We start from the raw sequence: 22,206 nt of genomic DNA, 5'->3' as shown, positions 1-22,206 counted from the left end.
GTCTAGATTAAAGTTTTGAAGGCTTGTTACTTGGACACACTCTGTTTTGAAAGGTTCCTGTAAGAGAATTTTTTTCTATCTCTCTACCTATTGTATAGAAAAGACCCTAACAGTGTTTTTTTATATTCTTTTTCAAAGGGGCAGTACAAAAAAGCAATTAGCAGCCTACATCATTTGGCAGCTCTTCAGGGCTCTCATTCTCCCCAGCAAATTACAGGACAAGGATCTTTAGAAAATCAGAGAGCACTAATCCAGTTAGCATCGTGCCACTTTGCCCTCGGAGAATATCGGGTACGTACAGCATTCCGGACACTGGGCCTTCATCAGCTGACCCTGTGGTTCCCATTTCCCTTTTGCCTTAGAATTTTCCTGTTAGTCTGCTTTCAGCAGGATATTGAACATAAGCCAGAGTCTACTGAAAAATCCGTGCTTCAAAGGGAGAATTGTACTTCCTGCCACATTAACTGACTGTCGTTAGCAACTCTTTATATATATATGTATAGTCTGCTTGATAGTTAAGATTTGGGCATTATGATTTTTCATGGCTACAAGTGTTTGGGTTGTCTGTAAATGTAACCTTAATTTGAATTCCTTAACTTTACAGAATGAGTTCTTCAAATTGAGGGGAAATTCTTTTAGGTACAGGCTTCATGTCGCAGGGGAAAGAAAAAGTAAACTTCTGTGATCATCTTAGAAGAGAGTCAGTTATTAACTGACAGTATAAAAGACACCAGAACAATATTGTTTGGCCTGACTGCTGAATTTGCTTTACTTTTGCAATACATGTTTTGTGTTTCTCATATTGCAGGAGTGCGTGGTGGTCTGAGGTCAGTCAGTGTCAGCACTGACAATAAGGGCTGTGTCTCTTAGGATCTAACGTCATGCTAGTACTACTGGACAAGTGCTTTTGTCCCTTCCACTACAGTACTTTTTCACTGGAAATGTGATCATATATCCCCACAGACCTCTTACTAGGAAACAGCATTAAAAATTCATTGACCTTCCTTCATGCTGTCAGATTGCCATCTTCCTTTCTATTTTTACCATGAACAGAACAAATTTTACAAAACTATTCTAAGAATTCGTTTGAAAACTTAATCCTTCAAGACAAAATAATTTTTGATTGCAGTTATATTGATCTTACCCTCTTGAAGAATGCCAATACATATTTTTTCTCAATTAAAATGATGTATGTAGGCTCTCAGAGATTGTTTAGTGACAGCTAAGACTTTTTGCTTAGCCAGACTATACTGTGTATTAAGTCAACTCAAGTTCTAGCAGAGAGTTTTGTGATTGTTTTTTTTTCTTTTGTAATGTCTGAAATTTTTAATCATTATTAACATACCTGAATTTTTAAGAACTTTAATTTAAATATAGCATTATCATGTCCCTTCTTTTTATAGCAAACATGCGAAAAAGTGCTTGACCTCATGTGCTGTATTTTACTTCCAATACAAGAAGGAGGTAAAGTACAAGAGGAGCAACCTAAAGTCAAGTCTAAATTCAGGAAAGGTATGGCGTTGCTATTACCCTAAACTCAGTGTCAGCTGAATTTTAGTTCATGTGTTCTGGTTGAGTATGTAATTATTCTCATTTTGTATTACAAAAAGGGAGGAAGTTTTTTATTCCCGCTTGGTTTTGTATTGCGGTTTTCTTGCTGGTACCTATTAAAGTATATTGGTGGCAAAGTCCTATCACAGGAAAAGAGAAATGAAGAAAAAAATTTTAATGTTTAACTTCCCGTTTTGGGTCATTCATAATTTACATTCAAAGCTTTCCTCCCTACCTGAGATGTGACAATTTTGGATTTGTTTTGCTCCATTTCAATTTCTTTCAACTTACCTGTCGTGAGACCCTTAAAGAACTGTTCTGTTGCAGGGTCTGATTTGAAGCTTTGGCCATGTACCAGTAGAGCTATCATGCCTTACTGCCTTCATCTGTTGTTAGCTTGTTTCAAGGTAAGATAGGATCAATTGGAACTTTCTTGTCTTTAAGGCCTAGTTTGTGTATCCTGAAGCTGCATGGCTGTATCCCAGTGCTGTGACTGAAGGGCTGTGCCTCAGTCCTTCTTACCTAAATGGTTGGTGGAGGGTCTTTTTTTTGGAGAGGAGAGTGGAGTCTTGATGGAGGAGGGTTTGTTTTCTCTTTTTTTTCCTCTATTTGTTTTAGTTTTGAGCAGAGAAGATAGAACAGATGTCAAAATATTTGTCTCTATTCAGACTTCTCTTACAGGTCAGTGGAGAGGATTTGGTATTTTAGCTGGAAATTTCCAACCTACTTTAGAAGCGTATTTCATTCTGCTTTAATATATACTTCTAAAGAATGTCTGTGTTTGCACAGATGTAGGTGAGATGAATCCTGTATGTTTTTGAAAGCAACATGTATTTCCTGATTGTCTGAATGTAATTCTTTTCCCTGAAGCTCAGAGCTTTCACAGACAGCAGAGATGATATGGCGCTGGGCCACGTAGTTGTTCTGCTTCAGCATGAGTGGCCAAGGGGTGAGAACTTGTTCCTGAAAGCCATCAACAAAATCTGCCAGCAAGGAAACTTCCAGTATGAGAATTTTTTCAACTATGTCACAAGTATCCTTTCTCTGAACAAGAATGTCTCACATCCTGTGCTGTAGTGTTGAAAAAGCTGTTAGTTTCAACAACAGCTCTTTCCCTGAATCATATTCTGTATTTATTTTCATACCATGAAAGCCTCTTGTAGTAGGCTGCAATACACAATGGACTGTAAGTATGCCTCCTGTCACCTGCCCTGGCACTAGAGACTACCCTTAAGTACACTGCCATTGCACTTCCATTCAGAACAACAGCAGCAGCTCAGGCTGCTTATGCAAGTGACAGAAATCTCTTCATTAAGAAGTACAGGGCATTATATACAAGGCTGGTAACAAAAAAGACAAAGCACTACCTACCTGTGCTTCAGGGTTGAATGATTTTGGCTCTTGTTTGTGAAATGCTTTCTGTGGGTAACATGTTTGGGTTGAGTAAGATAATGAGCTATGTCAAAGTCCATGCAAAGCATGTCTGATTTATCTATTCAGATACCTGACATCAATTTTGATCAGCATACACACAAATGGACAGTTTAATGTTTAACCTAAATTTACATGCAGCCATGGGCCTCAGGAAGCAAGGGGGTCTAACTCCTGTCCGAGGCAACTAAATAAGCTCTGGTGTTAAAGGAAAGGAAAAAAAACCCAACAAGCAGCTAAGTAAGGGATCAAAAGAGAAAACAAAAAGTGTGATATGTGCTACCGTGGTGGCACTTGCTTCAGGTCCAGCATCAGTTTGCACTGCTTTCATAACCTGCAGTGCAGGAGAAGGAAGTGAAACCCATGGAATTTTGAGGTCAGTTTTCTTTACCTCTGTCTACATCTGAAGAAACAAAGAAAAGAAACTAACGGATGTGTTCTTCACTTTAAAAAGCCATTTCTCATCTGTTTGTGGAGGATTAGGAATACATGCTGTGATCTTCTCTATCACTTTTAATAATGAGGTACTTCAATAGCTTTTCAGTTTGACTCTCCTTTCAGCAATGTGGCTTCAGATGTGAGGCTAAGAAAGAATGTTCTCTATCATTGTTTCCCTACTCAAATCTTTAACGTTTTCTTCAGATATTGATATGTTGGAGGAATTTGCTTATTTAAGAACACAGGAAGGAGGGAAAATTCATCTGGAACTGCTGCCAAATCAAGCAATGTTGATCAAGTAAGGATAAAAAAGCATTTACTGTTTTCTTTGGCCAAAAAAAAAAAGGGAGTATGTTCTGGTTGTCTTTGCTTTCATGTTATCTTCTGGATAGTTTGTCGTGTCTTTGAGCTTAAATTTAAGGAGTTCAAACAAGGCCGTGAGTTTCTTTTTCTGACTCTCCTGCTGATCTGTGTGTTCTTTTTGGGGGTTCTTGAGTTTTAAAATCCTGCTTTTACAGGACTTTATTTCTGAGTGTGGCATTCGCTTTAGAGTGATTGATATTAAAGTGATTACAGTTGTGCTCTTTCAAACAGACCCTTGCACTTTGGAGGAATTCTTCAAATAATTAGGCATGTGTGCAAGGTGTTTGGACTAATTTTGCTGAAGAGTAATGTTGAGCAGAAAAACAAAATTATGAAAGACCACTGAATGATGAAAAACTTTGGTATAAAATATAAGTTAAACTGCACTCCAGCTACACTCCAGTAACCTTTCTGTTAGAACTAGCAGGTCATCTTATTCTGCTTAGCTTATTACGAGATCCTGAAGTAAATTAATAATTTGGATTAATTTTCTAGGTGTTTTTACTTGTTCAGTCTTGAACAAGTAAACTATCTGCTGCAGGGTTTTAGTGGCAGAATATTTTGAAATATCCTCTTTGTTTATGAGAACCTGTAATATTTTCCTTCCTAAGAGGGGGACTGCTTAAAGCTTGTTGAAATTCCACTTTAGGTCAGTGTATTCTGGCTATTCACTAACTAGAAATGGGCTGAAGTTTTCGAAATGGGAGCCTAACATCAGACAAGGGGATCCAAATTTTAAATAGTAAATAGATTTTCCAAATCTCAAGGTAACCAACACAAAAATGAGATACTAGGTGTAATTAAAGGAAAAGTAGAAATTCAAATGCTTAATTATGTGATGGAGAATTTTCTCTTTTGAGCTCTAGATTTTCAAACTCTTACCCTTGCCATATCTCACTGCTTGTAACCAGCTGTATGAAAACAAGCTTCAGGGCATGCTGCACCACATATGGTGTTAAGTAAAATGCTTTGCCAGCAAGAGGGCTTAGCACTGAAGACTCCATCTGGTAACTTCTTACCTGCTGTCTCCATTTCATTGCAACAGTTCAGCGCTGTTTCTCTTGGCTCCGTTTGATTGGTGTGGCAGCGGTTACTTTCTGTTCTGACCCCCCCAGTCAGCACGGAGGTAGCAAGAAGTGTTTGTAGCAGGACAGAATCTCTCCTTGACCTCCTTTTGATCAGTGATGTTTCCTGAATGATGGAAGGGCTTGTAGAAGACAGGTCCATTTCCTTGTGCTTATTGAGCCAAAACAGTCAAATATTCTGTCCAGCTGGAAAAGCTGTGTACAGTGTCTTTTATGTGGCTGTGTAGGGCTGGAAGCACTTCATCAGAGAGCTGATGGAAGGGATAGTTCAGGGCGTAGGCCACTGATCAGAGATGATGTCTACTCCCCTGGTACCACGGATATTTTTTTAGCTGGACTGGCTGTGAGGCCCAGGGATGGTGTCACCCCAACAGTGTTGACCTGGTTAGCTCACAGTCTCCCCCAGCTGGGGTTTTTGATAGAGTGTGCAAGTGTAGCCCTGTTTCCTGGGACAATGGTTGGTAGGCTCAGTATCTGCAGACTGCTTACATCTTTCAGAGCTATCACCAGTTCTGGTTGGATGAGCTGCTGCACCATCCTCCCATGAATTAGCAGATGCAGCTCAGATGCTGTTCATTCATGCTCAGAAAGACTCAGAGTTTGCCACAACAGGCCAAAGATAAAGCAGTTGTTCCTTTGTCTGATCTTTCGTCACCATAAGTGTAGCAGTCCTGCATCTTAATGGATGGGAAATGTATTTCAGATATTATATGTCTTTTATAAGGACTGCTTTTTGTTTGATGACTTACAGGGCATTTTCTCCCCAAGTGAATTCCACATTCTTCTTCCAGTACTTTTTTCTAAGTACCTTATACTTCACAGGAAATTACACTCATTTTTCTGAACTCAGTAAAGCAAACTGTAGTGTGATTTTTCAAAAGATGAAGTAAGACCTTGGTAGTCTGCAGACTTATAGTTGGGTTCTGCAAAATATATATACAGTTTGTAACCTTTCCCTTTGCTTGCATCCACTGTGGGAATGAGAAGGTCCATGGTTTTGGTTTTAACTGGTGGTACAGCCAACTCATTCTGTTTGTGGTGTTAACAAGATTTGTTCAATGAGCTTTGAATCCAGCACCACTAAGTGCCTTTGAACTCCCTTCTGGACAAGCCAAGTTTCACAGTTTATCTTATACACATGTCAGTAGGGGCAGTGTTAGCTGGTGAGGCTAAAGAGGAAAAGAGCAATATGCAGGAAATTGCTACTTAATATCTTGCTCCTCTTTTTGATAAATCTTACTCTAGTTAATCTAATCGTAGCCTACCAAATTGCGTAAACTTGATCTGAAAGCTGTGCCCTTCCTTTTAGTCATATTCCCATCACATTCTCTGGGGACAGAGAAGGTTGGTTTGAAGTGAAACAAAGTATCTTGAAAGTGTAATTTTTACTCTGTGCACATGGGTATGCTTAGTTCTAACTGCAGATCTTGCAAACAGTAGTGAAGACACAATTGCACAGAATCCCTTTTGCAAACATCTGCCACTCTGGGGCCAAAACCATCCTGCTGGTCCTGTGTATTTTCCGTTTCCCGTGTCCATTTTTGCAACTACTGGACTTACTCATGCCAAGAACTCTTGAAAAATTATCTCATTTAATTGAGTAATTTTTGTGGCTATTTTATTTCAGATTATTGTAGCTGTATTAGAGTGTTAAATGTCCCATCTTTATTTGACTCTTATAAGCATAGCTCTCCATCCATATCTATTAAAAAACTCTAGATACTAACCCAAATGCCCACCTGTGACATCTGAAGGTAGGCACCTAACTGAGTACTTCAGGAATCTAAGTGCGAGTGTTGCTTCTCTGCTCCCTTCGTAGCATTTCTGGGGGTCAGTGGTGCACTCACTACTTGGGTGCCTAATAAGACTTAAGTGACATTATAAGAGACTTAGATTAAGAAACTAGACCTGTCTCCTATATATCAAATTTCTCCTTTCTCTTCTTCTTAGGTGTGGTGTTGCTCCAGGCTGGACCTGTTAGGTTATTAACTTATTCTAGATAGCACACAGAGATAAGAATTTAACTTCCCGGAGAAGACAAAGTGTTTTTCACCTGAGACAGCTTTTGGTGGTTAGTTCATGTGGCCCTGGTCATAAATAGGAGGTTGCTCTGAGTGGGCAGTTGTGCTCTGGCATTGTGCCATGCTCTAACAGCTGTTTTTGTATGCAGTTAGGATTTGTAAAGGTGGAAAAGGCCATCTGTGGGCGAATGAAAAGATACTTGGGCAACCTTTAACGAACACCGCCATGTACTCAACCTGGCCGATACCCGCTGTGCATGCACTCGGCTTGGGCTCAGCAGCAAACCCCTTAACTCCAAGCTGTGGGCTCTCCCAGTTTGCTGACATGCTCTTGCCAGCTCTGGAGGGAAGCTGTGATATCTGCAGTGCTCCTCTGATTAAATCTTTTCTGACTAATGTGCTTCCTTGGAAGAGCTGTGACAGTTCATCGTATTACAACTGTGTATTGGTTTTGCACTTGATGCTGTCCTTTCTCTTGGTGTAACTGTCAAAAAATATGTGTAATAGTTAGACCACAAGTGTAGAACAGCCTTGCAATGAAATCTGGGGATATGTGCATGGTTGATGCTGTTAGAGTCCTGCACCCCTTTGGCTGCTCGGTGGTCATACTGCTGTGTGAGCTCACCCTAGGTTTTTGTTACTCCTTTTTTTGGAGAGTTGTTTTGCACCAGAGGTGGAGTTGGTGTGTGGGTGTTTGAATGCTGCTATTTGCTGTTTCTTAAAGGACTTCTAGCCCTCCCATGGGGTTACTGCAGCAGGAATTCATACCTGTGCTACAGCCCAGCATACAGACTGCTGACAGGTACCAAGTGGAAAAACCCCGCTCATAGTGTGCTGTGTTTTGTCAACATGTTTTACTGCCCATGGTTTTCAGCAATTTGTTACTCAATATTTATCTTTTTTTTAATTTCTTCATTTGTGCCTACATTGCCTGGCAAACCATGTTGTTCTATTATAACATTTATTTTTCTTTTTCCCATAAGTTGCCAGTATCCGTGTCCTTTCAATTTAGTAATTGCTATTGAATTTAAACAATAACTTAGAAATCCTCCAAAGTTTTACTGATGTTCAGTCATATATTAGCAAGAGCATAACCCTTTATTTTCAAGATCCTGGTTCCTGGATCCATTTGTAGCAACTTTTCTTCCTTTAGGTTGTTCTGAATTCTGTTTTGTGTTTTCCAGTCATAATATAAGACACATCTTCCAAAGTGCTGTTGGCTCGCTCAGTAGCTGTAGGTTGCATATTCTCCATTAGGCTGTAACTGACCATAGCACTTGGCTGCCAGCAATGTTTAAGACAATAAAGACTGGTAACAGGACTTAGCCCATAACCTCTGAATATGCTGGAGGGTTTTCAGTGCAGGTTTGCTTCACTTAGTTCACCCAGGAATTGCCCAGGAGGCTCCAGGGCTAGTCTCCTCTTTGCCTTTTCCATGTGTTGCAAAGGTCTCTACTGTTTTGGCAGAGAAGTCTCGTCTCAAATGCCAGACTTCTTTATTTACATGAAAGTTGGGTGGTATTGTTGGTGAGGGTAATTCTGAGATGTTTCCTTTTCTTGTTTCCAGCATCTCTGGATTGGCACAGATGCCCTCACCCTTTATTTTTTATTTTTTAATTTCTTTCTGTCTTTCAGTGAGCTTGCTGGGTTCGGGCCAGCTCTTCCCTTCTTACCCATGACTCAGGACTTGTCTCAGCATTAGCATTATGCTTTTCTCTCTAAATGAATTCATGCTGGTTCCTTCAGTAGTGTTAAGGCTCTCATTTCAGGGCATATCTTTTTCTCCCCTTCCCAAGTAGGGCTTGCAGGTAGATGTTACAAAATCTTGATCTTACTTAGGCAGTTCTGGACCAGTGCAAGTAAAGTGCTTTGGTGCTGCAGAACATTGTTTTAAAGAAAAGATGTAGGTGTTGAGGCCAGCATGAGGACAAAGAACTGTTCACAAAAACGGCCTTTAACAGGGCAATATCCCGTAAGTTTCCCCAGCTTTAGCTTGCTCAGCTGGACCTTTGTTCTGTTTGAAAATAAGTCCTGCACTTGTGCTCAGAATAAATGTAACCCCTTACCTCGTGTCTAGTATCTTCATAAGAGTTGGCTTCTACTGATGCAGACTCACAGCCTGGCTTGATCTGGGTTTTGTGAAGGGTTCACTGTGCCTTTCATTAGTCACAGCGTTATCAGTGCCCACAGGATTATAAAGCTCCTTCCTGCACTTTGATATTGGTAGAAGATGCCCTCTGCTCTTTATGGTGGCACCTGTGCTCCAGAGAATACAAGTTCATCTTTTCACTCTTCTTTCAACCCCAGCCATTTATAGAAATGATTACAGGGAAGAAGTGGCCTGGGCAGCAAAGGTAGAGAGGAAAAAAAAAATTCTTTCCCCAAGCAAGGAGAACTCTGTACTTGCTGGGTTAAGAGAATAGATTTTCTTGTTATCCAAAAGAGTGATATTATTTCCCCCTTCAGCAGTCATAGTCAAAGCAGTGAGAACATAGACTTTTATGCAGCTTCTAACTGTTGAAAGACTTGTAAGCTACTGAACACATGATTTTTTAAAAATAGCATAGCACAGGCTCTTTTACTCTCATTATATAAACTCAGCTATGGGCTGTAAATATATAGTAAGTGACATGCAGTACCTTTTAAATGACTGGAGTTCACTAGATAACCATGATTTGATTTTGTCTGTCTCTTTTTCCTTCATGGCTTAAGGCACCACACAGTTACCCGGGGTATAACTAAAGGAGTGAAGGAAGACTTCCGCCTGGCCATGGAGCGCCAGGTCTCGCGCTGTGGGGAAAATCTCATGGTGGTCTTGCATAGGTTCTGCATTAATGAGAAAATACTGCTGCTGCAGACTCTTGCTTGAATGGACTGCATCCTGATGCAATGGCTTTTATGGAGAGAGGGGAAAGCTCTTCTTTGTATGAATAAGCAGCAGAGCAGTGGGAAATCTCTTGTTCAGAGGGTCAAGAAGTTCCCTGTAAGTTACAGGTTCTGCAATAAACAAACACTACTCAGTGTTTGTTCACTGCTTGGTTTTCTTATGTGATCAAACTTTATAAATAAAACTTTGTTTAAGAAGTCTTTGTAATATCCTACTTATTTTGGGATTTTTCCCATAGCATTATACTAAAGTGTGTGTTGTAGTTTTTTCCATCTTTATACATACACAGAGAACATAGCAAGGTATTTCAGGTTTTTTATTAGCACTAGTTTGGAAATCACAGCATGAGTGAATTTCCAAAAACTATTGAATTGGTCTGTTAGCTCTTCCTTTTCAGCGAATTCTACCTGTATTGCTGGTTTTCAGATTAGGGCCCTTAAATAAATTCACGTAGAAAGAGGATTGTTTTGATTTAAATTTGGTGATACCCAAGTGATTATAAAGTCAATAGGAAATGGCCTTTCTGCACTCCTAGAGTGTAGCACATGAAACTTGGACCTTGTCCATGCAAGAGGTGTGTTACACAAAGGCCCGGAACATGCACAGATGGGCTGCTGTACCTGTAGGAGCAGCCTGCTGATTAATAAGCCAATAGAAGAGATTTTGGGCTTCAGCAGGATCCAAAACCCTAAGGGTTTGGTCGAAGACCAAATGGTAAGAATATAATGAAGCATGATCAGCTGAGAGCACCACCAGGCTGTGACACAGAAGTGCCCCTTAGCTTTCCCAGATAGTCACTGGCCAAGTTAAATGTGTGCCAGAGGGGCACAGGCATGCAGGAGGTGCCAAGGATATATACAAACCCCAGACCACCTGAGTTAGGGGGTTCTGTGTCACATGCAGGGACTGTTACTACTGGCCCATTCTGGCAACCCCTTGCAGTCACCACCCCATCCCTTGCAGTTCCTTTCATGAACACCAACAGGGTGTCTTAGACTGCCCAACTGTTACGGTATGTTCAGCTTCTCTATATGAAGGAGGGAGATCAGTAAAATACTTAGAAAACAGAGAGCAACTGTAGTAGACTAGTAAGTTTTTGCTAAATAGTAAAATACTGTCCCTTAAGTCACATAAAAGTCTTGATGACAACTTCCATGGCACTGTAAACTTGAACTAGTATCCCTTTTTAGTAATACAGCCTGAGTCACAATATTTCAGGCTAATCCACCATATTTCAGGCTAATCCACTTGCCTCATCAGAATCTAAGCCTGCTACATCTTGACCACCTCTATCAGATTTTCCAGAATATCCTTCTCCTGTAAAGTATATATGATATTACGACCCAAAGAGTTGTTGCAATGAGGTTTTGAGTCAGATGCTCTGCGTGGGATTGACTGTCTTGCATCTTCCACTTAAAAGGGAAGTAGTTTGCAAACACTTGGTGTCCAATGTAGACCAGGATTGAATTCATTCCTGAAAGGAAGCACAGGTCATACCATCTGAAAAAGGAGGTATGGGCTTGCTTCAGAGCAAGCAGACAGAGGTGTGCCAGGCTTATAAAAGAGAGGCACCAAGACAACAGCAGCTAATGTCATTTGCTCCAAAGATGCCATGCACTGTTTACAAATACAGTCTGAGGGGTTCTCTCCCCTAAAACATTTATTGAAAAGAAATACAAATAACCTCTGTGCTAAATTGGAAATACAACCATATCAGTATGCTGCAATTATATTAATGAGGAGAATAGTAACAGTTACTGTTTTCAGGGTGGACGAGTGCCAACCAAGCTGGTCAGATCTGCTGCCTTTACAAACAAACGCTGACTGTCCTTCAAAGCTCTGGGGTTTCTGGTAGGAGGTATGATACCCTGCTGTCACCCTGCCTATTTTCCTGTCCAGACACCAGAGACCAAAGCTGCTGAAAGGTCCCCTCTGCTGTGGCTTTGTATTCTCTACTCATGTTTGTTGTGTGCCCAGTGTGGTTAAAACCACAGTGGGATACTTTGGGAAACACGCTTATCTAAAATCACAGAGACACAACCTACACAGCTGCCCAGGGGATTTCATTTTCCACATCTTCAGAAGTGGTATTACTCTGTTGACAGCCCTTTGAGTTTCCCATTAGGTTACACAAGTCTCAGCAGTCCCTTCCAAACCAACTTCGAACAGTTGTGGTATTTTGCTTGGTACTAGGCAGCTGTTCACTGGGACCTTGACTTGAGACCAAACTGAGAACAGTCATTGGGCAATAGCAGCTTTCAGCCCTCATTTAAGGAATTGATTGTTCCTCTCTCCTAAATATCTGGCCTCAAGTGTCCCAGTTCTATGCAAATGTTCCCCTCAACTTAATCATTCTGGAATCTTTCAGGTTACCTCAGACTAAATCCCTGCTCTTTTACAGACAAGAGAAGTGCAGAAAACAAAAGGATAATATCAGTGCAGAAAGAATTAGAAGGAATATGTCTCCTGATGTGATTTTACTGACCTGGGTATAAAAATGGAGCACCTGACCACCATTTCTTGACATCCACAAGGTAATATATCAGCAATAAGAGGGTGAAGGCAAAGCAACTTGTGGTTGTCACATACGATATTGACCTACAAACATTTTCAGTAGAAAGAGTAATATTTAGAGAACTACGTGATACAGATCTCAATGTACAAAAGGTAGAACATCCTCTGAACTAAAATAGTACTTTAACAAAATCATACTAAATATTCCATCTCTTTGCTTACCATAAGTTCTTGTTTATTGGAATAAACCCTTCTTCTTTAGAACATTTTGTCAAGATAGCAGAAATAATTCCCTGAAATAGAAAGTTGGTAAAGGTTATATAATAACTGCAACATGTTTCAGAATTACTATGCATTGCATTAAAATCCATGCCTTTTAAAGAGCTACACAACCATCAGACTTACCATTACTATGCCCCATATGATGAACCGACTCATAATTTGTTTGTGCTGGTCTTTGTAGAACAAGGTAATTCTTCCTGCCTTATAAAAAGAATGCAGAAGAATAATTAATGCCCATTAATGTAAGTACATTTCAAGAGCCAGATATGTTTGCCACCAGCGAACTGTGCTAATCCATGAATGGGATTTCTATCAGCCAAGTGGCTGAAAGGTTCAGAATGAGGACTCTTTGTAAAGAATGGACACACAAGGGGAAAATACATAAATGCAACCCAATCAGCCATAGAGGTGCACCTTTTCTCCCTTTCTTAGTGTATTAACACTGAGGAAGGGGATAAGCAACTTTATTAGGTCAACACAACGTAACTTGAGCTCCATCTCTCTCAGCAAGGATTGCATGAAGGAACAACACCAGAGCCAGCCCCAAAAGCTTCTCCACAGCACCTCATCATACCCTGACCTGCCCAGAGCACATGCTCCTTTTCATACACCACTAAGAAATGTGTCCTGATAACTCACTCCTCAGGGTCAGACTTCTGTTCCAAGCTCTGCCCCACAGATATTCCAAATCAATTTTTACCCAATGCTGTATGTGGTAACATTCCTTTCCCAGCACGCAAGTTCCAGTTTGGTTCACAGCTGCTGCACAGTCAGAAAAGCCAGCAGTGCATCAAAAAGTGCCATATTTTAAACAGTGGTGAGCTGTGAGCTTCTGGTGTTGGTAACACCAATGTGAACCCCTGCATCTCTTTTGTCAGGGAAGGTAAGCACACATCGATGCAAGATGGCTATCACTCCCATCAAGCAGAAAGTCAGCAAGGGGGAACAAGTACAGCTGCAACCTTTAATACCCTTACAATGAAGCTGTGAAGTCTGTGTCTCAGCCTTATTTTCCAGCATATAGAGCCAGCCTACTCCCAGCATAAGCCCAGCCTTAAAACGAAGATTTCAGGTGGCTATTTTGAAGCTTCTTGTGTCCATCCCTTACAAAAACTGAGAAGTCTAGGTGTATCTAATGCAAGCTACTGCCATGTTAGGTTCCACTTCTCTGTCACTCACCTCAGGCTAAGTCATCGTGAAAGCATTGCACTGAAAAAGGTTTTGTTAGAACCAGTCTCAGGCTTAAGTAAAGACACCCAGTTGCCTCCCCACTTCCAGGTTTCCTTCAAATCTTCCCATTATAGAATGCAGGCAGAAAGAAAAAGAGGTACCTGCAGTCCCAAAAATGCCATAACAATGCTATTTATGGTCCCCAGGATCCCTTCTGGATCATATGGCATCGTTGTTTGGTAAGTCACCTTAGAGAGAAAACAGTTGTTACAGGGCACCCAAGCAACCAAACTCCTTTCTCTTAAACCCCCTGCACGTATCAGTCCCAAGCCCCTCCTGACATACTGCAAACCAAAAACTACTTACACCTGAAGAGGGATGCTGATACATATGCTTTTCTCCAAGAAGCAAACGGTCAATGTAACCAGCTGCTCCTCCAGTGCAGTTGGGATACTTTCCAAAGTCCCCAATGCCCCCAGGACCAATATAGCCCCTAGGACAGAGGCAAAGAGGTTGTAGCACAAAGTGTTGGTACACTACAGCTGCACAGCAGCTGGCCCACTGACTCAGTACACGAAATGCTTGATGTTTTCCTGGGCTAGAGGCACACATTGATGGCATTGCATATGATCATGGCATTGATCATACATTGCTGTACACACACCTCAGGGAGATTGTAATCCTCTTCTTTAAGTAGAAAGGAAGAATGACATCAGCTGTATAACATCTGGTACTTTAGTACCAAAATAAAGAAAGTTTTTTCACATGATGGATGCTTCCTTTAACCCTGCTGGCATAAAAGCTCTTCCCTTCATTCTTTCCCTATGGCTAATAAAATGTACCTTCTGCTCACTAGAAGAGAAAAAACCTGATACCCCACAGAAAGTTGTCCGAGTGCATGGTCTTACCTGGGACAATCTGGCACTGGTAACAAGAAGGTCAGGCAGAGCCAAATTGCTTCTAACACCAGAATGAAAAGCCACTGTGGCCAGTAGGGGAGAATATCCTGCAGAGCAGGAAATCGTCCTTCCTGCATGAGATGGAGGGAGGGGGTGTTAGCTGGCAAGTAAAAACCATGCCCTTGGGGACAACCTGTACTTCCTGGCAGGCAGTCTTGTATCCCCAGATACAGGAGGGAGATGTTGTCATTACCAAACTGGGTTCTACCAATAGACCTTTCATTTTCACAAGCAAGTTCCAGACACTTAGTTACTTGGGGCAGGGTGGGGAGAAACAAACCAAAACAAAAGCCCTTAATGTTTTTTAACTTGGAAAATGTCAAAAGGAATTTTGATTCATGAGTAGAACAAAAGCCTTTTGGGAAAACAGACTCTAGAAAGGCTAAAAAGCAGTATTACTTTCCCCTGCTGTGAAAAAACCTTGCCAAAATTAACTGGACAAAATGCAGACTACAGGATTCAGCATAGAGATGCCTGTCCCTGGGCTTCCTTGGCAGTGGAAAAGTCATCGTGTCTTGGAATGCCTCTTTCTGAGCACTATCTGAATGGATTGGTGAAATCCTTAAATATGATAAAGCTACATGTGACAAAATGCAGACTGGGACACTGAAGGGTGCACATACTCCAACATTTCTGCCAGGTCACACTGCACTACACGTCAAGTAAGATGTTACATTTTTCTCATAATTTCTCATGTGTTCTTTGTGCCCCCACAAGAGCAAAGTCTCCAAACCCCTGCTCCAGTATCAGTTCAGATCAGTTACATCTCCCCATGTAACTCACCCAGGTCCCACTATCAGCCCTTGTAAATAGGAGTTCAAGAGCAGCAACCACCAGATATGTGAATCCCAGCCTCTGGAGCACCCCTGGAATACGCAGATTATCCCAGGACACTGGAAGACATGCAAGCAATGTGAAAGAGGAGCAGCCACAGGCTCTGTTGTAAATACAAAAGTGACCCTTCTCCAGAGAGAGCTGAGATCTACTGCACCTCCACTCTGCTATCCCAATTTTCTGTACATCATAATCCTGGGAAAGTCACTAAGACAATCAACAGTGGTTGGCGCAAGAGTCTTACAGAGAGAATTGCATCAGTGCAGAACTGCACTCCACAAGATACAATCTAACTGTTGACACAGTTTTTGCAACATCCCAGCCAAGGAGGCAGGAACAAGTTACAGAAATGAGAGAGCAAGTTCCACTCACAAGGTCCAAGGCAGTAATTGGGATTCACAACTATGATCCCCAGCAGGATTAGCACAAAAGTCCTCCAGAGGATTTTTCTAAGCACCTTCCACTTGGAACTTCCCCACCTCAGCATGGAGCCCAGTGCCAATGCTATTGATGTCCCCATGATGAACACAAACCTGGAGAACAGAGCAGATGGGAAATGGAGCTGACAGATGCCTCGTAACACGTCTGTGTAACAGCAAACACTAAAGCTGACAGAGCAGCCTGCGTTGGCCCAACAGAAATGGATGCACTGGGTGAAACTGGGCGATTTTATTTCCTCTGATTGCTAGGAATTCCCAGGCTACTGAGCTTGTGCTATGGGACACTTCTATCTTTTTCAGTGGTCAGTTGAGGTAGGGTTGGAATTGCAGCCTGCTCCGTTTCCAGGAATTCATATGCTACCAAAAAATTCCATTAGCCAAAATTAAATTAGCATCTTCAGAGAAGTAAAACATGAGCTTCAAATCTATGATTCAAATTCAGAACTGACCCACTGCTCCCATCTAGATTAGGTTCACAGTCTAAGTCCAGCTCCCTCCTCCAAGAGAAACCACAGCTGGCATAGAGAAGCATGTTAGGGACAGATGGGATAATTGCTTCCCCATAAAGCCGTTCTCTGGTTATAGGAATATTAGCTTAATCCAAAATTTACTTGGCTATTTTACCTATGGATATACACCAGCCCAGCTTCAAATCTTGCCAGATTGGCAGCTTTTAATACAGCAGCATGGCATTGAGCTTCTCAGGGATACTGCACTTCCTGGCAGGGTAGCCCTGGGCCTTGTGTGTGGGAAGAAGGAGGATGTCGGGCACCAAAACCACTTAGCTCTTCTACTGATTCATAAGGATTATGTTGTTATTTGTAGGGGCGGATTCCTATTAACTGTTTATCACAAATTCATCCCTCCAAATACATTTCCACATGGAAGCAAAGTGCACACAAATGTTCCCCTTGCAACCCTTAATATAAAGAATCGGTTGATACAAAAACTATTCCTCAGGAAAACTTACCATGGAAACACCAGATCTGCCACTGTTAATCCTACAGAGAAATACACAGGAGGACATTATTTACCTTGAACCATCCTTAAATTTAACAATATTACTGTTGATTTTCTAGAGGAATTGCAGGCTGCTAGCAATTATTCATGTCCCGAAGTCTAAAACATGTTATAAACAAAACTTACAAAGAGTTAATCATCTTGCCTCGCTGCATTTACCACTCTTCAAGAATAGGGTCAGAACTGATGCTGTGCTTTGGGAAAGATTTCAGGGATGGGATCCTTGCTATTCTCCACTAGGGCATTACAATGTTTGACTTCATCTGCATCAGCTACCAATCAAGGCACTATGTTTTTACAGCACTGAGCAACATCACCTTGACTGTGGTCATTAAACAACACAGAAAAGTTAAAGATATGAACCTGTATCACAAATGAAAAGGTTACACACGGACTGTGATGTGAAAGCACCCTATCGCTGTGTGATGAGGAGGACCATACACTGCTTTGCCCATTAACCTAACAGGCAGATTCCCTGCTGAAGCAAACCAGCACAGCATCCCAGCCTTTGGCTGAGCAACAGCTCACTGCAGCAGCTGCAACACCAACCATTTCTAGACACTGCTGCAGTTAAAACCCAGAGTAAGTGTCTCAATTGTACTTTACCATTCCAACTCTCATGTTTGAAGAACCAGTATTTTCCTCCTCCATAGTTAACAAACACCATAATTACAAGAGAGAGCCTAAAAAGACAACAAAACCATAAAGTATCGCGTGTCAATGCAATGCATATATATGAACAAAAAGTTAAGGATTACTACTCCCACTAATGCATTTCTAACTCTGAGATCCAATTTATTTTATTTTTAAAGCAAGATTTCCAAGGTTTCCAGCTTTACCAATCAGGAGGCCGTGTTTCAAAAATCATGGGTGGTGGTGAACCAAAGCAAGCTCCTTTGCATAGCATTTTCACACTGAACACGTCGTTCTGTTCCACCCTCTGCCACAACTTCAATATTTCTTACAAAGTGTTTTGGAAAATCCGAGAATTAAAATCTTGATTAACTTCCAAGCAAAACAGACCACCTTGAACTGTCCATCTGCTATATATTGCCATGCACTGTCAAACCACCACTGGAAAAATCTCATTCCCCTTGGAAGAACTGCTTTTGAGCAAGCTCTTATGCTCACCCCCGGAACGTGTCAAGGGAATGCAGCCGCCGCCGAGAGGCTGAGCTCCACGGATGTGGGCTAGGATCACAGTTAATGGAGTCTGTTGTGTTCGGGGATCCGAGCTCCTTTGGGAACAAACCAGACACATGAAGAGCAAGTCAGCAGCTGCATCAGCTGACTAGGGAACAAAGGATAGTAAACTGCAAACTTTCACAGACACACTGTCTTTATTCTCCCTGTCTTCATTTGGTCTACTTCTAACCTCTTCCTGCTTCACCACGTTGCAATGATGTTTGCAGATGCTCCAGACTCTACCTTTGACCAGGTAGAAACAACAATGCAGTGAAATGAGCTTGTGCTTGAGACTCATCAGAGCTGGGTCCCCTCCAAATCAGCCAGAGGCTTGCCAACACTCTGAGTACTGCTTTACAACAGAGCTGAGCAGATGCAGTTGCCAACTCTCAAATAGGACCCGCCCCAACCCACCAGCACTTGTCTGACACCACAGAGAGACTGTTTCGAGAGCTCAACCAGTGAAAAATGAATCATTTTAAACACAGGAGTGGTTTCTTTGCAACTGAGTTCCCTAAACCACTCTGATCAGACCCAGTAACAGCATACAGAAGGAGACATCACTATATCCCAGTGATAGAGATGAACTGCAAGAGTTGCTGTAGAGCTCTGCTTCCAAGTCTTTTGATTCTAGACAGGTTTGGACCTCTTAGATATGAAGCCCAGACTGTGATGAACTATCTACATTCTAGTACAAAATGAGGATCACACAGAAATGTCAGATCTAGGAGTGCCAGAGAAATTCCTGCTGTGCTGGAAGCAGACATGAAGGCTGTGATTTCCCTTACACTGACTATGTCAGAAGGGGACAGTATTTTCACCAACACATTTGCTTCAAGGGAACTAAAGAGAACACAAAGGTGTATGTTCAAGACTTGCAAGAGCTCTACAGGGAATCCACTACACTTGCATGGAAACCCAGTGTAGCACTCTCCATTGACATAAAATTGCCTATCTGACATCAACACAAGATTTGCTCAGGGAAAGATGACACACAAGGGGAAGATGATTAGTAATAAACAAGTCCCCAGATGTCCAGATAGTGTGTGTTTCCCAGAGATGAAAAGACTACAGAATGCAAACTAAAGATACTGTGGTCACTCACGGAATTAATCATACGATCAGTTGCTCTGGGATTCAGTTTCTTGTAAACCCAGTTTCTGACTGGATCAATTCTGAAAATGAGTAACAGTTTAAAACACAAAACAAAGTCAAAAGTACTTTATAATTAATTTCACCTTAATTAAAACTATTTACCAGCATAAATCAGAAGTTTGGACAGTTCCTATTTCTATTTTTACAGCTCACATAGGTAATACTGAGATTCAGTCGGTACCTAGGATCTCAGTTAAGTCCAGCTGTGTAAATACACTGACACAAGCTCATGTTTGGGGGTTTTATTCTCAAGTTGCTTACAGGCAAGAATGACCCACACCATTCAGTACACAGGGTAGAAAGTTGCATTTGTTACACGCACTTTGGTCCCACTGCCTTGGATTACTGATCCAGAGCTAAACAAGGAACAAGGGACACGAGGGTGTGGCAGGGCATGTGAGAGCTTACAGTGAACATCAGCTGCTCTGTGCACAAAGTAACAAGGCTGCAAGATATCCCTCAAGTGAAATCACATCACTCTGCATTTTTTGCCACATGTGCCACAACTTGCACATGGCACCTGATAGCAGAATCTGATCTGCAAGCAGGGCTACAAGTGGGACTCCAAAGCATTACCACACTGTGATACGTGGTTTTAAACTGGCATGTGCAAGGAGTAAGTACTGTTCACTTACTTCATTAGAAGGCGCCCAGCAATCAGGATAGCAAGGATCCCCATGTAAACCAGGAAAGCAAAGAGAATAGCTACATGAAAAGAGAAGAACACAACTCTATAAATGGTCTAGCAAAACCACTGAGTGACCTGGGCTTGGCCAAGCGTGACACAAACATGACACAAAGCCCAACTCACTATCACATCACCTTCTCCATGCAGTATACATCCCCAGAGGAAAACAAAACCCCCAAACTACCCAGCACAAAGGCAGGCTAGTTTCAAAGTGCAGCTCAGTGACTCTACATCTCAGCATAAAAAAAGCAAAATAAGACTGCACTGCATCACAAGACGCTAGTAAGAAAAGAGTTGATGTGCTGCAATATGTTCTGAAGAAGAAACTAGAGGTTTAAAAACAGCCTCAACATTAAGAAGATGGCCCGAAAGGGCAATACACCAAGTTAGCAAGCATGGAGAAATTGTCTTTACAGTTAGGAAACTGGAAGGACTGAAGAATAGTGTAATGTAAAGGAAAAGAATGGAAGAGACAGAGACAAGAGTTTGAAACAGTCCTGGAAAAGAGATGAACAAAAAAAGAAAAATGTCAGGTTTAAAATTAAAAGTGCAACAACAAACAAAAAATCCAAACACTGTGTGAATTGTTTCCCATTTTGTGAGAGAAGTAAGATAGAGGGAAGAAGAGGGAGGATTCTGTGGATATACATAAACATGCAGAGAAACAGGAACTAGTTTCTCCCTCCAGACACATACCCACTGATTTTTCTGTACTAATCCCTGCTGCAAAAAGGTTGTGGGCAGACAGTATATCATGTGAAGAGGCCTGATCCCAGTCAGGGCCTCAAGACGGGTGTATAAAACATATGGAAGCAAGATGTTGAGAAAGAAGAGGAGCAAGCCCATGACATCTCTTCACCATAGCATGAGAGGCTGCACAAGGCTCTTAGGAAACTGGTTCTGCTGGGAGACATGCAAGTTGTAGAACGAAAGGGAAAAACAGCACTACATACGGAGGTAGCTGTTGATAGGGCCTTCATTGATGATTAGGTCACAAGAAACAGTTTGGGTGCTTGTACTTAGGGTCTTTACCACAAGGGAATAATTGCCAAACTCTCCAAAATGATACTGAACCCTGCAAATGATAAAGGAAACAAAACTTGATGAGACAACACCAGTACATGTGGGTACCACGAGAGCACGTAGGCGGACTGTAAGCCTGAATGCTTTAGGAAAGGCAAGCCAAAAACTTGGACCAACACTGTGATCTAGCACAGAACTGGCCTTTTCCAAGCATTACCCTCCCCTAGCCCAACACCAATTCTTTACCACACATGCACTGCCGTCATTTGTCTTCTTGAGACTCCCTGCAAGAGAAATCAGGTGCTTGTACATGCTGCCTCGGTGAACACCGTTTCGGCGCCTGCTTGCACCTAGATCCTTTCAGCACAATTCCAAAGTACATCACTGTTACAGTAGTGGGGTGACGACTGAGCTTTTGGTCTAAACAGCTGGGGAAAAGGAGGCGATGAGCAGGCAATAAAGAGGCACATGGCTCCAAAGGGAAAAAAACAAACCAACAAACCAAGCCAACACAAATATAGGATAGAGTTATCCATGTATTCCCTGGGGCTGGGCCACGTACTTGCAGAGATCTGTGTCACCCACAGAGCTGTTGAGCAGCAAGGTGAGTGGATGCTGCGTATCAACCATCACCGACGCCGTGCCTGGTTTTCTGAGCCTCTCGTTGCTTGGTGGGACAAACGCCAGGAACTGATACAAGCACTGTGGAAGAAGAGGGTGAAGGGAGCTCATTAGTGCCAAAGGAGAGTGAAAGGGGGTTCTACCTTGCGTGGTGGCAAAGACAAGGGAAGATGCCACGGGGCTGGAGCAGCTCCTGCTGCGGGAGTTTCCCTGCGTGCTGCTCGAAGGTAAAACCGAAGCGCAGCGACCTGACCAAGGCACGGGGAGACGCCGGAGAAGCCGAGCAGCCCCGCCGCGGGCCGGGCTATCAGAAGCGGAGGTCGGGGAGGGACCCCTCGCCCGGCACAGCCCCTCACCTGGTGGCAGGAGCCGGAGCGGGCGGCGAGGTTCAGGCCCGGGGCGGGCAGCTCGTTGCGGACGAGCAGCAGCGCCTGGTCCATCCGCCCCGGCCGCCGCCACTCCGCCGCCACCGCCGCCCCGCCGCGGGGCCCGGGCGCGCCCTGCCCGTCGGGCTGCGAGAGGCCGGGCGCCATCACCAG

At 42.4% G+C, this 22,206-nt stretch overlaps 2 protein-coding genes across 9 annotated transcripts in view; one reads left to right on the top strand and one right to left on the bottom strand.

Moving 5' to 3' along the window:
- INTS10 (integrator complex subunit 10) overlaps positions 1 to 12,554 on the top strand; it is a 23,680-nt gene extending 11,126 nt beyond the window's left edge. For 2 of the 7 annotated variants that reach the window (XM_042049378.1, XM_042049377.1), the window contains exons 12-18: positions 139 to 291; positions 1,404 to 1,512; positions 1,879 to 1,958; positions 2,422 to 2,584; positions 3,625 to 3,718; positions 7,614 to 7,691; positions 9,602 to 9,973. In XM_042049378.1, coding sequence (XP_041905312.1) covers positions 139 to 291; positions 1,404 to 1,512; positions 1,879 to 1,958; positions 2,422 to 2,584; positions 3,625 to 3,718; positions 7,614 to 7,691; positions 9,602 to 9,758 — 834 coding nt within the window. In that variant the 3' untranslated portion in view covers positions 9,759 to 9,973. The other 5 variants (XM_042049381.1, XM_042049379.1, XM_042049382.1 and 2 more) reach the window with 4 other exon arrangements.
- HGSNAT (heparan-alpha-glucosaminide N-acetyltransferase) lies at positions 2,419 to 22,149 on the bottom strand. Of its 2 annotated transcripts, none has more exons than XM_042049393.1 (17): positions 22,024 to 22,149; positions 21,609 to 21,748; positions 20,977 to 21,098; positions 19,971 to 20,040; positions 19,286 to 19,355; positions 18,127 to 18,233; positions 17,602 to 17,678; positions 16,946 to 16,976; positions 15,908 to 16,068; positions 15,485 to 15,594; positions 14,651 to 14,772; positions 14,109 to 14,235; positions 13,904 to 13,990; positions 12,696 to 12,773; positions 12,513 to 12,583; positions 12,262 to 12,374; positions 2,419 to 9,886 (listed from the first exon to the last, which is right to left on the bottom strand). In XM_042049393.1, the coding sequence occupies exons 1-17, from the start codon at positions 22,105 to 22,107 to the stop codon at positions 9,786 to 9,788; spliced, it is 1,671 nt and encodes a 556-aa protein (XP_041905327.1). In that variant the 5' UTR covers positions 22,108 to 22,149; the 3' UTR covers positions 2,419 to 9,785. The 2 variants fall into 2 exon arrangements, with proteins under 2 accessions (XP_041905327.1, XP_041905326.1); XM_042049392.1 differs by lacking the exon at positions 2,419 to 9,886 and adding an exon at positions 10,079 to 11,250 and having other exon boundaries at positions 22,024 to 22,148.
- Positions 22,150 to 22,206: the final 57 nt, after the last annotated feature.

The sequence above is a fragment of the Corvus kubaryi genome, unplaced genomic scaffold (genome assembly GCF_017639235.1).
Source record: "Corvus kubaryi isolate FWS band 111438036 unplaced genomic scaffold, C.kubaryi_AGA036_p1.0 71, whole genome shotgun sequence".
Lineage (NCBI taxonomy): Eukaryota > Metazoa > Chordata > Aves > Passeriformes > Corvidae > Corvus > Corvus kubaryi.
Note: the sequence above shows the minus strand (reverse complement) of the source record. Positions and strands in the feature narration are given on the sequence as shown.

Coding starts and splice junctions, on each gene's coding strand:
- HGSNAT (XM_042049392.1), bottom strand. CDS start 22,107: ATGGACCAGGCGCTGCTGCTCGTCCGCAACGAGCTGCCCGCCCCGGGC. Junction 17,679..18,126: donor TCCCTTGACACGTTCCGGGG/GTGAGCATAAGA, acceptor TTGTCTTTTTAG/GCTCTCTCTTGTAATTATGG. Junction 12,375..12,512: donor CCAATAAACAAGAACTTATG/GTAAGCAAAGAG, acceptor AAATGTTTGTAG/GTCAATATCGTATGTGACAA.